At 34.9% G+C, this 14,147-nt stretch overlaps 1 protein-coding gene across 4 annotated transcripts in view; it reads right to left on the bottom strand.

Annotated features, from left to right (window-relative positions):
* Positions 1 to 384: 384 nt before the first annotated feature.
* The window catches only part of LOC131074377 (uncharacterized protein At4g29660), a 35,909-nt gene continuing 22,146 nt past the window's right edge, over positions 385 to 14,147 (bottom strand). For 2 of the 4 annotated variants that reach the window (XM_058010987.2, XM_058010988.2), the window contains exons 2-5: positions 11,326 to 11,433; positions 10,963 to 11,152; positions 916 to 1,033; positions 385 to 828 (exon numbers count right to left, since the gene is read on the bottom strand). In XM_058010987.2, coding sequence (XP_057866970.1) covers positions 929 to 1,033; positions 10,963 to 11,152; positions 11,326 to 11,375 — 345 coding nt within the window. In that variant the 5' untranslated portion in view covers positions 11,376 to 11,433 and the 3' untranslated portion in view covers positions 385 to 828; positions 916 to 928. The remainder of the gene's footprint in view (positions 829 to 915; positions 1,034 to 10,962; positions 11,153 to 11,325; positions 11,434 to 14,147) is intronic. The other 2 variants (XM_058010986.2, XM_058010989.2) reach the window with 1 other exon arrangement.

The raw sequence follows: 14,147 nt of genomic DNA, 5'->3' as shown, positions 1-14,147 counted from the left end.
CTTTTCCAATGGAGAAGGTAGTTAAGTTGAATGTCTAACATGGTGAATTATACTTCCCTTCTAACAAATAATTGAAGGAACTTATGTATTAGATAGCCCCTTGCCTTGTAAATTATTGCTAAAATATACAAGAAAATGTATCATTTATGTAATGACCACTCATACTAAAAAGCAAAATTAGGTCCAACCCTCTCTTCCCACTCCTCCCCCAACCAAATAATAAAAAAACATTAAATTAAATTTTTTTAAACAATAATTCAATACTAATATTATTCAACATCACAAGAAATAACAAAAACTTGAGCAACGCTTTGGATAGTCTCCATTGTAATGCTGAATACTAATTCAATTTCAATCACATTAACAAGATAAATGTGGAAAACATTTAAGGGAAACTTAAAATTCCTTTTATACATTTTCTTTCTTGAATGATAACTTTCGTCTACTAGATTTTAGATCATACAAGAATATGCTTGAATAATACAAACACAGAATCAAAATAAAATTTGAAGTCAAAGCATTTAAAGGCCATATTCAAAGAACAGGCTACAACTTTGCACCTTACTGGATGTTCCTTGTTAGAAAGTACAAGATTTCATATTTATAATTTTGAAAACAGGATATACTACAAAAGAATCATCTAGAAATACTTGTTGCTTGTTGCTTCACACCTTAAAAAGAAGCAAGAATCAGTATTTAGTTTACCCTAATTTTGACATTAAAATAACTTGGAAGTGCACTAAGAAGTAGAGAATTTACATGAACATTGATTTCAAGGCTTTTTAAAATCTTCTCTTTGAACCCTCCAAGGGCCTTGTTGCTTCACACCTTAAAAAGAAGCCAGATTCAGTATTAGTTTACCCTAATTTTGACATTAAAATAACTTGGAAGTGCACTCAGAAGTAGAGAATTTACATGAACATTGATTTCAAGGCTCTTTAAAATCCTCTCTTTGAACCCTCCAAGGGCCCCCGTAAAATGATGGCTTCATCATTGGAACAGCCTCCCCTGGATGCTCCTCCCAATATTTTTCCTGTTAATTAGAAAATAAAGAATGAATAGCAACAAATTATCAACATTCCAACTTGCAGAACAAATCAAACTAAGCTGGAATCACTAATGCACTTAGATTCTTACAAAGTAAAGCTTCCAATTGTGATGATTAAGGTTAGAGCATATGTCTTCCTTCTGGCTACTTTGGTCTATTGCCATTGCACACTAGATAACACAATCTCTTTTAAGGTACCACTAATGTTCTGAAGTGAAATAAAAAAATTAATACCGTGCAACTCTTGAAGAATTCAAATGTTATTGGTGGCAATCTGCAATGTGAGTACCAAATGGCTCCTCAAAAGAACAGAGCTTTTGGGCAGAACATTAAAAACATTTTGATAGTCCACTGGAGCATAGCTGTTTTAATTGACAATCTTTTTATATAATCTACTGTAGCATAGCTATTCTTGTTGAGACATGGACCAGCTAGGACTCAAACCTAGGACCTTCCATACGCTGCTGGAGTGCTCTACCACTGAGCTACTGGCCCCTCTTGGACAAGTCCATCGTCGGTCCAGGTGTGGCTTATTTCCAACACCAACACCCCCCCTCTTGGACCAGTCCATCGTCGGTCCGAGTGCGGCTTATTTCCAACACCAACACCCCCCCTTAAGCCACACCTCTCGTGTGCTTGGGGCTCCTAGCCTGGACCTGGCTCTGATACCATGTTGAGACATGGAGCCGCTAGGACTCGAACCTAGGACCTTCCATACACTGCTGGATTGCTCTACCACTGAGCTACTGGCCCCTCTTGGACCAGTCCATCGTCGGTCTGGGTGTGGCTTATTTCCAACACCAACAATTCTAAGTTACAATTTTTTTATATATGATTCATTGTAGCATAGGTGTTTCAATTTATAAATTTTCTGGTATAATCCACTGTAGCATTGAAGGATACTGTCATTCCTTGTATTGAGGATTTCTTCAACAAGTTCCCAAAGTTTCTAAAGCACGAAAACACCAGAGTTGCAACTATCATATGTAGCCAGAAACAGCTAATTTATCTATTAATTTGTCCACCAGATATCCAACTTGGCATCACATACTGGATTTATTTATATGAGGAGCTCTAATCCACAATCCTAACACTTCCATTCATCCTAATAATGGATCACATGGTGATGACGTGAAAAATCCTACACAGTTTTAACTTCAAAAACTTATTCCTTATTGCCACAAATAGTTGTAAATGCATCATCTCCTCAATAGCCCTTAAAAAAGCTGATTTCCCTAGGAATGAGATGCCTTCAAATTTCAAAATTTTGAAGCTAATCCATAAAGTATTCAAATGCAAACAATCAAATATAAATATTACAAACCAAGAAAATTATGCAGTGGACCAGTAACAGTAAATATGAAATGGGAACAAAAAATAAACAGAAACGCAATTGATCTTAATATGTAGGGCAGAAGCCCTGGTCCACTCTAATCATCAGATTTGGAAAAACAATCTACATAAAGAGGATGCCATGTTTAGAGATTTTAACTCAAAACTTTCCTTCATTAAACCTATACCTGGATGTAACTATACTTCCCAAAAGATTGCTCCTAGATGTTTTACAGTCTTGTGTAGCATGTATTTTGCTTTCTCATCTTTGATATACTGAATTTAATGATATTCCCCGATGCCCATACTCTTAAAATAATAAAATCCACAAACAAGAAAATAGGTGTGAAATGTAATAAAGACCACAACTTCCATGAGAATGAAAGAGGAAAAACAAACAGAAAACTAACTGCCCTTGTCTTCAAACACGACTCAACTATCCATTATGTATTCCATGAAGCACATGAAATTCATATATGAGGAAAATATTACAAATAAACTTACAACTTCATAAACAAAACCCTCTATTCGTCACTATTACTAGCGAGGACTAACAATCTAGTGCCAACAAAACAAATATATGTATAGACCGATGTAAATCCAACTCATTAAAAATTAAACACGTTTTTTTTATATTTCCTCCCAATAATTATAATTATTGAGCTTTTAATATATTCAAGCCTTCACCAATGAGAACGTCATTTTTTTCTGCTTCCAAAAGCAACATGGAAACAAAATTTATTAAAGACATTTGCCTTCATAATATTGATTTCCAAAACAAAATGAATGCTCCCATTTGGGATAGTTTGAAAAAGAATATTTGGTAGTTTAAATCCAGGAGGTATATTAAATTTAAAAATAGCTTCATTTTCATAGAGGCACCATAATGAAAATTATTGGAATTGTCTGATTGTGAGAAGCTTCAACCAGACTTCCACAAATATGGTGATTTGCTCACCATCCCTATTGCAGAGTTATTTCATTATATTGTTCACTCGAAATTCCTCCTTCCCTCCATCCTTCTCCTCCCACTACCTTACCTCTTTATTGTAGATCATACGTTCAATTCATGGTTCAGAGGATTTTTCGAAGTTCCAAATCTAATTAACAGGAAGACTATCATGACAGCAATACATTTGCCAAGCTTTATGCCAAAATATAGGAATGAAGTCTTTGAGCACTTGGAGAGCAATGATCTTAGTGTGAGGCAAGCTTTAGGAGAGACTGCTAGACTATTGATCATTACTGCCATCATTAAACTAATCCCTCTCTCCCTCTTCCTCCCTCCCTCAATTAAGTAGTGATCCCTCTCTCACCAACTAAGCAGTGGTCCCTCCCTCGGAGCAATGATCTTAGTGTGAAGCAATCTTCAGGAGCAACTTCCAGACTATTGATCGTTACTGCCATCATGAAACAGTGATTCCTCTCTCACCAACTAAGCAGTGTTCTCTCCCTCCCTCCCTCAGGACCAAACAGCCAGGAGGTGGGGTGGACAGTCAGATACCCACAGACAACCAAGCCTCCTATGAACATGTTAGCTCCTCAATTTCTGTCTGGGAAGAATTTAAGAAACTTACTCAATCTCCTTGTTCTGAATCTGTTTTGCAATAGCATGGACTACGCAAGATTGGATTTTTTGTCTGTTTGATCGTAATCAGCAATTGCCAATCACATTTCAATCGTGTTGGTACAGATTGTCTGGAATTTTGTCTGCTGATACGATTTGAATGTAAACTAGTATGTGTGTGCTAGACATGGCATCTTACTATTTTGCTTCAGCAGATCATAACACCATTGTAGATCCAAGAAATCACTCCAGTTTGTAGCCTGAAAGCACATACTGAAGTAGATATCATGTCAATCTCTGCACCTGCTTAACTGCATCTGTCTACCCACTCAACTTAAACTTGATTATCTTCACAAATAAGATCAAAGATTTATAATACATTTAATATATCGGGGAGCTTGTTGGTCTGCAATCCAGTGCATTATCTTCATTGTAAACATACATATGGCCTAGTGTGTTCTTTACAGCTTGGTTAGGAAAGTAAAGTAAAGCAGTATAACAGCAGAACATAATAGAAGAGAACAGCAATGATCAACCAACTATGCACACAAATAACTGAGATAAATAGCAATTGATTGGCATAATTGGATCTCGCTTAATGCTTTTGTAGCAGAAAATGATGTAAGCTACATGTATGGTTACCAACTTACCATGAATGGTTGCAAGCAAAACCCTTGATAACATCTTTTCAATATAATAGTATAATCAATTATAATATGTTAATCAACTTTATCAGGCCTAGTTTACTTGTGTTCAAAAATATACTAAATACGGCAAAGCAATCTTTCAGCTGCCACCATTTCCTCTCCCCCTAAAAGTATCCATGTGCTCATTTTGTAGTTGTATCCATTGGGCATTTTGTTGTACTTTTATATGCACATTGGCAATGAAAACAATGAAATTTTCTTAATTTGGGTGATGACTCTTGTCTCATATGGTTCTATATATGATGAATGCCTATAATTTTAATTGCATCCCCTGTCATCACAGAAACCAATTCCTCCATTTCCTGCTCTCCTCATTCTGAAACTCCATGGAACATAGAAATGTCTCCTTCTCAATACAGGAACACACCTGCCAAACAAATCTTAGGCATTGTGTCTGCCTTCTAAAATTATAAGATTGCCTACACAAATGTTGTGTCTCAAATGCATTAAATGTTATAAATGTTTTCTCTGAGAAATTGCTCTTTTCTTGCTCATTACCTCTCAAGATCCAAACATAAAATCAAACCCATTGTTTGACCATTTGACCCAAGCAGGGTTTGTGTCTATTTTTAAATCCTTGAAACAAGTTCTAAATTTTTTAGAAGATAATCAACCTCAGGCCCCACTAGTCCAAGGATTAACCCTTTCACAAATTAGACTCTCTAAATGGCTACCTCCGAATGGTCCAAAAATCATTGATAGCCATGTCACTTAAAGTACTTCCGGATTTAACTGTATAGTGATTTCAAATTTTTAAGCATCAATGTTTCAGATCACTCCATGATCCATCAGTATGAGGAGGAAGAACATGACCATCAAGTCCTTCCTCATCATGATGATGGATCAGCAAGTTCTTCCTCATCCTGATGGTGTATCTCAAAGAGTGATCAAAAAACATTGATGCCAAAAATCATTACACAATCAGTCTAGAAGCATTTTCATTCACTATCATGAACTATGGAAATATTATGTCACTTATTGATAGCCATGTTGCTCACAGTAACTTTTATATCTAGACATCAGCTTAAGATGTATTTTGGGAGCAAAATCTTGTCAACAACCTTCACAATGTTTCAATAAAAAGACCAAATTTAGAACAATTAAATTAATGATTCGTGTGCAAGACTAACAACTTAAAAATGATTTTTTTTAAATTGTTTTGTAGTTACCTTAAGAGCTCTAAATTCAAGCATTTCTTGAATATAGGCTACGATGAGATATAATTGGACACAAATGTCAATACCAACAGTTTGGCTACTATAATTGATAATAGTACCTTCTCCACATAGTATTTATCCTTAGGCAAAAGATGCAGTGTTCTCTTTCAGGATAATACATCTATACTCTTTGGAGATTCATTAATGCCCTTCACCATCTGCTCCCAACATGGCGATATCATCAAATTAAAAGAAAGGCTTATCAACTTGCTCCCTTACCTCTATTTTCAATGCACTTCACAAGAACCTACAATCCATAAACTCTATGGTTATTCCATTGGCACCAACACAGATCCATTCATTTACACCTTGATGCCCACAAGTACTATGCTTTACTAAAAACCATTAAAGGTTGCAAAATAAGATGTTATTACAACAAATAAAGTTGATTTATTTTACAACATACACCCATTAATGGAGAAAGACACATATGCACATCTACTAGCTCTAACGAATGTTGCAATTTAGCAAATCTTGTACTGCATCTTTTAGCATACCAATCTTCCAGCTCTTGAATTAGGGAAATTTGAAGCTAGGACCCACAACAATAATTGCATCAACCACTAGCATGGAGCAATCATCCTTTATGTTGGAGACCTAGTAACATTGCATGGAATGTTAGAATAGTACCAGAAATTTGCTCTTGCCTACTTGTGAACACTCTTCTATCGCCCTATGCTCTCCAGAAATGGTTAAACTTCAGGCTTTGATATGAGACCCAAATAAATAATCCACATTGCCTCCACCTGTAACAAGTTTTTTTGATGTGCAAGCTGTAGAAATATCTGCGCAAGGCTAATGTGGAGGTTCATCCTCATTCAAATGTCCAACTCTTTCTTCAATAAACAAAAATCCAGGACTTACCCTTGCCCTCTTAATGTTTCTTTCCACAAAGGCCTCAAGAGACAACAAAGCTTGGTGGATGACATCGTCAAGGCATTTTTTGCAAGACTTATGTCATAATGTAACAATGTTTACAAATGACATTTGAAACAATGAATGCCCCCACCACATTCATTTCCAAGAAAATTGTTAAGGCCCAGACTTTTGCAGCTCTAGTTGTACTCTTCTTGCTTAGCGAATTTTAAGCTATTAGCTAGCTTTAGACATTGTATGTTAATTTTCTAACCCTCATTTTTCTTCTCTTATTATGATGTTAGTTGCTGTTAAACTGTTTTGTAGGTAACGCTGTGATTTTAGTTTCTTGTGTTGATAATCGTTATTGGTTATAATTAGCCCTAATGTGTGATTTGGATGGTGATGATCTACTTCCTTATGTTGTGATTGTGTTATAATTTTCATAATTATGAATTTACAAGTGAGCATCAGTATGTTGGAAATTACAACCCTTGCATGCTTCCTTTCATTGATTGATTTGTAGGATTTGAGAAAGTGCTGCTAAGATTGGTGATCTACTGGTTAGCTTGAGTGCTCGTGTGAGACTTGTCAACATCCTTGATGTAGTTTCAAGGAGTCACACAAATGGTTTATGTTAGTGATGTTCCTTGGATGTTTATATGAGGCTCTTGGGGTATTGTGTATTATGACTAGGTTCTATGCTTATTTTGAAAAGTTAATTCTCTAGATTTTAATGTGCAGTTACTTACCTAACCTTGTAGCATTTAATTATGAGGTTGACATGGATATTGATAAAGAGATTTAATAAAATATTAAAGTGTTCAGTGTTAGGTTTTGTATGGATTAAGATGCATAGTTTAATATTAGTAATGTTGTTATGTTAACAATCGAAATATGGATCTTGTTGATGTTGTTAATGTTATTTGGAAAATAAATTTGCAAATTGTGTGTATGAATTGAATTAAATTCTGATATGCTACTATGATGCATAGGTTTGGTGTAGGTTAAATTGTGCATACAATGCTCAATGTTTTATCATGTTTTCAGTTTCTGCTGATAGATAGTCTGTCTATATGTATATGCAATAGATTCATTAAGTAAAATGGATTTGATAATTTATAGCGTATCACTATCTTTTTACTAATGTACAATGGATGACAAAAAGTTTGTATGTTTTTAAGCTCAGTGTTGGTTATGATTGGTGCAGGAATGTGTCAAAAATGTTATATTGGAACAGATTCCAGCACATGTGAAGTGAGAATATTATATATGATTGGACATCAAAGTTGGTCCCGACTAGCATAGGAATATGCCTAAAATGTTACACCAGAAAGCTTCTATATCACACGCTTTAGTGATAATATTTTCCCAGAGTAGAGCAAGCTCATCAGTTCAAACTATTTTTCTTTTACTCGGAGCAATTTTTTGGTTTTACCACATATATGGAAACTGAAAAATGCATGGGTAGTTTCCAGGAAAGAAAGTGGTTTGTTTATTTAATATTATGAAATAGCCTTTCTTTCATACTTGTTTCGTGTGCAAGGATTATTGCCTGTAATTGCTCTAAGATTTATTATCAGAAAAATATCACAAAAAGAATCCAAGATAAAGGGACTTAAAAGAAGCAGGAAAATTCATGACAAGGTTATGATTGTGAACCTGAACAAGTAATCAACATACAGAATTTTCCAAAAACATACTAGCTCATCTTTTACATTTCTAGAGAAGTTTTCAGAGAAGTCTTTCATAAGTTAGAATTAGAAAGGGTTCAGTACATCAGCTAAGTTTTATGACTGTCCATGTTCAGGGTACAATTTTTATTATTATTTGTGCCATAGTTTGCAGACTCAGACTTGGAGAGTATTTGGCAAGCCCAAAATTTTCAACTCGGCAACTTGGAAAGTACTCAAATTTAAAATATCTTAAAGAAACATATTTTTTTTGTAAAATACAATTATAAAATGTATTAAATTAAAAATTGACATCTCGAAAGAGAAAATGCAGGGCTTTATAGCAAAAACATGTGAAAAATGCATTTTGACCAGCGTTTTAAGTGCGTCGACATTTTTACCCATGTTTTTTTTGTGTCTATTAAAATGGGAGAATTAAACTTTGTGAAAACTTGCCGAGCAAAAAAAATAGAGTACTTGGCAACTCAGGGAGTTCGCAGAGTTTGCAAACTATAATTTGTGCTGTTAATAAATTGAATTTCACATGAAACAAGCCAGAGTCCAAGGCTTCTTTTCATGATTGCATTTCCAATTATATGCTCATACATAGATAGCTAAAACATTTTGCTAAACTTTTGATTAAGCATAGCTATAGAAAACTATTTTCCTAAATTAGGCAGTACCATGAATGAAGATGGACAAAAAGGAATTAAAAAATAGAAACAATAAACAGTGGTGCTTTCATTACCCACTTACAGTCAATCTTGCAAATAAATCGAAGTGTAAAAAATAGATTGTGGGGACTCGGCAATGTTAACCCACAAATTGCTATAGAGAAGATTGGCTTTTACATACAGATCAGCATATTCCCTTCCTTGCACAGGTTTCTATCTGCTCATTTATCAATTTGAATTTTGGAACTTTCTTTGTAATCAGTGGCAGACATGAGTGGTGCTCGCCAATGTTGCATTTCCCTGGATTCTGCTGTAAGCCCTTCTCGTGGTGGATTTCCTCTGCCTTTGTCCTCTCCTCAGACACCCATTATATCTTCACCTCCCCCCTCAGTACCCACTACATCTCTGCCACCTCCTTCCATCAAGCCCCTCACACTTACTATTTGGTAAGTAAATCTTAGAATCTAATTCATCAAATCAATCTCCCATCAACGTAATTGAAGATCCACTACAGAAATGAAGTTAAAAGAAACACAATTTTTGTTACCTACTAAAAAATGGTAGTAATGGTTTCTGATTGTGATACAAGTGTCCTAATTCCACAGGTATTATATTCCAAAGCTCACTGATGGATTGACCAATACATGTTAGAGGCCCGGTGTATTTATCTACACTTTGGGTGGTGATAAAGGGCGGTGGCAGAGAAAGCATGACTGTGGACAGCAACACATGCATTAATGAAATAATCTTGTGAAGGGGGAAATCAAATCTGAAGACATTAATGCATTAAAATCCACGATATTTCCTGAGCCACCTCTTCTGGTTGCCACCATGGCTCATATCCATTAAGAGATTAGACATGAGACAAGATTTTTGCACCCTTTTGAACAAAAATATTGGTTGCGAGTTAAAATTTGTTTTCAGGCATCACGCAAGGAATGTTTGAACTGCCTACGCAACTTTCCCAGGGAAAGCTACTACAAAATATAGGCTATCAGCTAATTATCTGCTCCATCTCATTTCCAGTGGTGTAACTGATTTTTTAAAGACTTGAATATGGTTGAACGGTGAGTAAACCTTAAGTTCAAGACTGAAACAGGTTTGCTGACTGCTTTTGGACTTGCAAGTCCACTTAAAGAAAAAGCCTATCAGCTAATCATTTTTAATTTAATTCTTTATTTATAATTTTTATATTTAAACATAAAAATTTAAGTTTAAAATTTATAAACTAATGCATTTATTTTGCATTTTAATATTAAATAAGATTTTATTTTTTAAATCGAATACGATTGTTGCATGTTATCATTTTTTTTGTTTTTTAGTGGATTAATTAAACTTATATTGTAATCTTTTTTCTTTTGGTTCTTATTTATAATTTTATATTTGAAGAATAATAAATTTTAAAAAATAATAAATAATTTATTTACTTAAAATTTAAATATTAAATAAAAAAACATCAATTATTTCTCTTCTTTTTTTTCTGCATTTTTTTGGATTTCCAATATTTTCACAATATTATCCTAAGAAATTGAAAATATTTCTCTTTTGGTTTGCTGAGATATTCCCAAGAAAGATATTTCCTTCTATGTTCTATAAATGTGTCTATATGTATCTTGTCCATGTGTGTGTGTATATGTATTATGTATGTATACATATGTATATATATGTATGATGCATACATATCATATACATATACAGATACATACATATACAGATAGCCACAAAATTGAGATCAAATTTCATGTTTAAAAACCACAATAATAAATATAAAGAAAAAAAAAGTCTGCCTTCGGAAAGAGGATAAGTAATAGGGAGTAAATTGTACAAGGTTGCAAACAATTGACTATAAATTGATAAATTTCTTATACATTGATTATGGGCAAACAAACCTTGTAAAGTTGTTCTTTAATTGCTGCACCTACAACACCTGTGTAGAACGCTGCAATATTTATTGATATAAATGGTATAAAGGATCTCGGCCGCCGGTAAGGTTCTACCAGGATCCACTGGAAATTCTTCTGCCACTGAGTATGTAGCCTATTTGCATATGCTCGCCAAAGCCATTCTGTCCTAAGCCATCTGTCACAAGAAAAATCATACATATCACAAAATCCAGCTTAGCACAAAACTTCAAATAAACTTGAGTACTATTTTACTCAAAGTCTTGATACAATTATGAATAATAAAAATAAACAACTCCTAAGTACAACAGGTACCAAAATACTTAACGTGAACGATAAGAAATTTTGTACCTTTTGATACGTTCTGGCATGCGTTCAACCTCAGGCATATGTTCTGCCATATTAAAATTCCTTGTTATAGACAAATTCTTTGATATATCAGCATGAACATACTAAGATCTGCCAATGACAAATCATAGACAACAATCATGTAAGAATCTTTGATCCAAAAATTTGATGAAGTTGTTTCTTGTGATTTAAAATTGTTAGCACTGTGTCATTTCATGATATGAATTCAAAACAACCTCATCTGTAACCTTTTCCCATATACATTTTGACACAGCAACAGCAAGCAGCCCTCAATTAAAAGAATTGAAACTAAAGCAAGACATGCAGTTACAAATCCAATTTCATGGTTGGGTTAGGAGCGTCATGGATAGAAAATTTGACGGAGCTCCAATAGAATATTTCTGCAGGTGGTAACAAAGATGAATAGGAAATAGAGTTTGTTAAGTAAAGAACATCTAAGGACTGCACAGATATGAATAGTGCTGACACTTTTACACAAGCAGCAAGTAGAGCTCAGATGAAGGAATCATGATTAACCATTTATGCAAGAGGAGGCAGTTTACTGTCAGAGAACAAACCACACAGATATGTGGATCCATATCAAATATAAAATGTTAAGAGAAACTTGTAAACCATGCCATAGCAGAAGAGGAATGCCTTTGGGAAGGATCAGTTAGGCATAGATAGTAAATGTTTGGAAGAAATATAAGAAGCATAAGAGGATGAAGACACTGTAGAGAGCATGAATGAAGGTGAAGAGTTACAGGCAACATATAATGAGGATCAACCATAAGCTCTTAGAAGAACCCACAGAAAATGCAAAGATCCTCTCAACTCCTGCTATTAAAACCCAACTAGATACTGGGGTGGCAATTAGATGGATGCAACCTAGGCAGTCAAGGATTCAACTGGAAAATCAAGCATAATTAGAAAGCAGACAGCAAAACAGGTTTACTTATATCATGCTTCATGGAAGGGAGAGACATTTTATAAAGGAGTTATGGGATCCCTAAGTTGAAATGTCTTAGGCTTAATAAACTCTCACAAATGGCCATTAATCAGACATCTCATTGAAGAGAAGAAACTGGATACAATGATTCTTCAGGGACCTAATATAAGAGTACGATACTTTCAAAGTAATGCCAATTCAATTTGGAATTGTGTCAATGGAAATTCCTGGATGCAATTGATTCAACAAGAGATCTGGTACTGATTCAAAATCTATAATGTCCCTTGTCAATTCTGATATTTAACTTCTGATTCTCTTGATGGGATATTACGTCAAACACTTGTCTAACCAAGGTTAGCTTGCTGTCCTTAATTTTCAGTATGGTATAAGGGGCATTGCATACTAAATTTTAATGAAGTTCATTCATAAATAACTCAAAAAGTGAAGTGCGATGACCCAGTAATGTAGTGACAGCAGACAATAACAATTAAAGCTCTCAATCAAGGAAAACTATGAACTGACATTTTGTCAAACAGATGATAAGCAACCTCAGAAAATGATTATACAATATGCAGCCACAAACACCTTCTCAAACTTTATTCATATGCCAACCTTATGTGCTATTACATGATCATACATTGACTGATAATAATAACTATGTCTCAGATTTTCTGAGGACAATGGCACTCATGAACTCATGCACAACAACTGAAATGATCAAGAAATAATGGTATCTTATGAACCTCTTATAGATCGCCTAGGAGAGGTGATGATGAGACAAGCTATATCCTCCTACAAATCGTGACTCCTCCTAGATCGGCCTGCAACTGAGAATGGAAATCTGAGATGTCGATGTAGATGGCAGTAAATAAGCTCCAGACTACCTCCTAGCTGATCGGTCCCAATGCTAGATGATAGCGCCTTGCTGAATGGCAAGTTCGGAGGCTCATACAAGTGATTTCACCCAAATCGATGGGTTTCTTCTATGCGTTTCTTCTATGCACAGGTCCGTCTGATCAGACCACTGATTTGAGGTTGTATTCACACAAAAGTTCATTCAAAAATGCCTCCAAGGAATCGCCTTGCTCCCTAACTGAAATCGTTGCCTTCCAACTTGTGATTCAATGCATCAATAATGAGTAATAAGCCAAATCGAGGGTTTGGAGAAGTCTGCACAATTCTGATATAAGTCTGTAACACACTTCGATTTCACCTCTAAGACTCCATATGGCATCACCCTCCTCTATAAACAATAATGCTGATATCAAACAATGAAAACTTGCATCTAACATATCCCCAAGACAAATCGTGGCATAATGAAAGTCTGAAGCAACTCTCCATGTTGAAAATAATAGCTAGTTCGGATACCTGACTATGGCACTTTAATATTGTTAAAGTCAAATGTATTATCTCTCATGTAATTCGAACTATTGGGCTGGACCCAATCATGTAATGTGGTGGCAAATAAATGGGCTGGACCCAAACATGTAACGTGGAGGCAATTAAAATGTAACTTGTAAAATATCAATGCAATTTAAATAAATAAATAAACAAGCAAGCCGACTTGATGTATTAGCGCCAAAGGTTGGATATAAAACCAAATGAAGTCATTATCATCTTAATCAACACATGTAATCTGCTCTCCAATATTTGGCGATCTCTCTCTCTCTCTCTCTTGTGTGAACTCCTCATCCATTGTGTGAAGGCTGGCTGTTAGGTGATGCTATCAAGATCTTGCGAAGTTAATGAAGACTTGCCTTGTGCGAATTTGATGCTGAGGATAAGGGCTGCAATCTCCATTATCATATAAAGAGGAATTCAGATCTGCTAACTTGTTGGTTGAACAGCAATCTAAGAAAAGCACACTTGCCTTGTA

The sequence above is a fragment of the Cryptomeria japonica genome, chromosome 3 (assembly GCF_030272615.1).
Source record: "Cryptomeria japonica chromosome 3, Sugi_1.0, whole genome shotgun sequence".
Classification (NCBI taxonomy): domain Eukaryota; kingdom Viridiplantae; phylum Streptophyta; class Pinopsida; order Cupressales; family Cupressaceae; genus Cryptomeria; species Cryptomeria japonica.
Note: the sequence above shows the minus strand (reverse complement) of the source record. Positions and strands in the feature narration are given on the sequence as shown.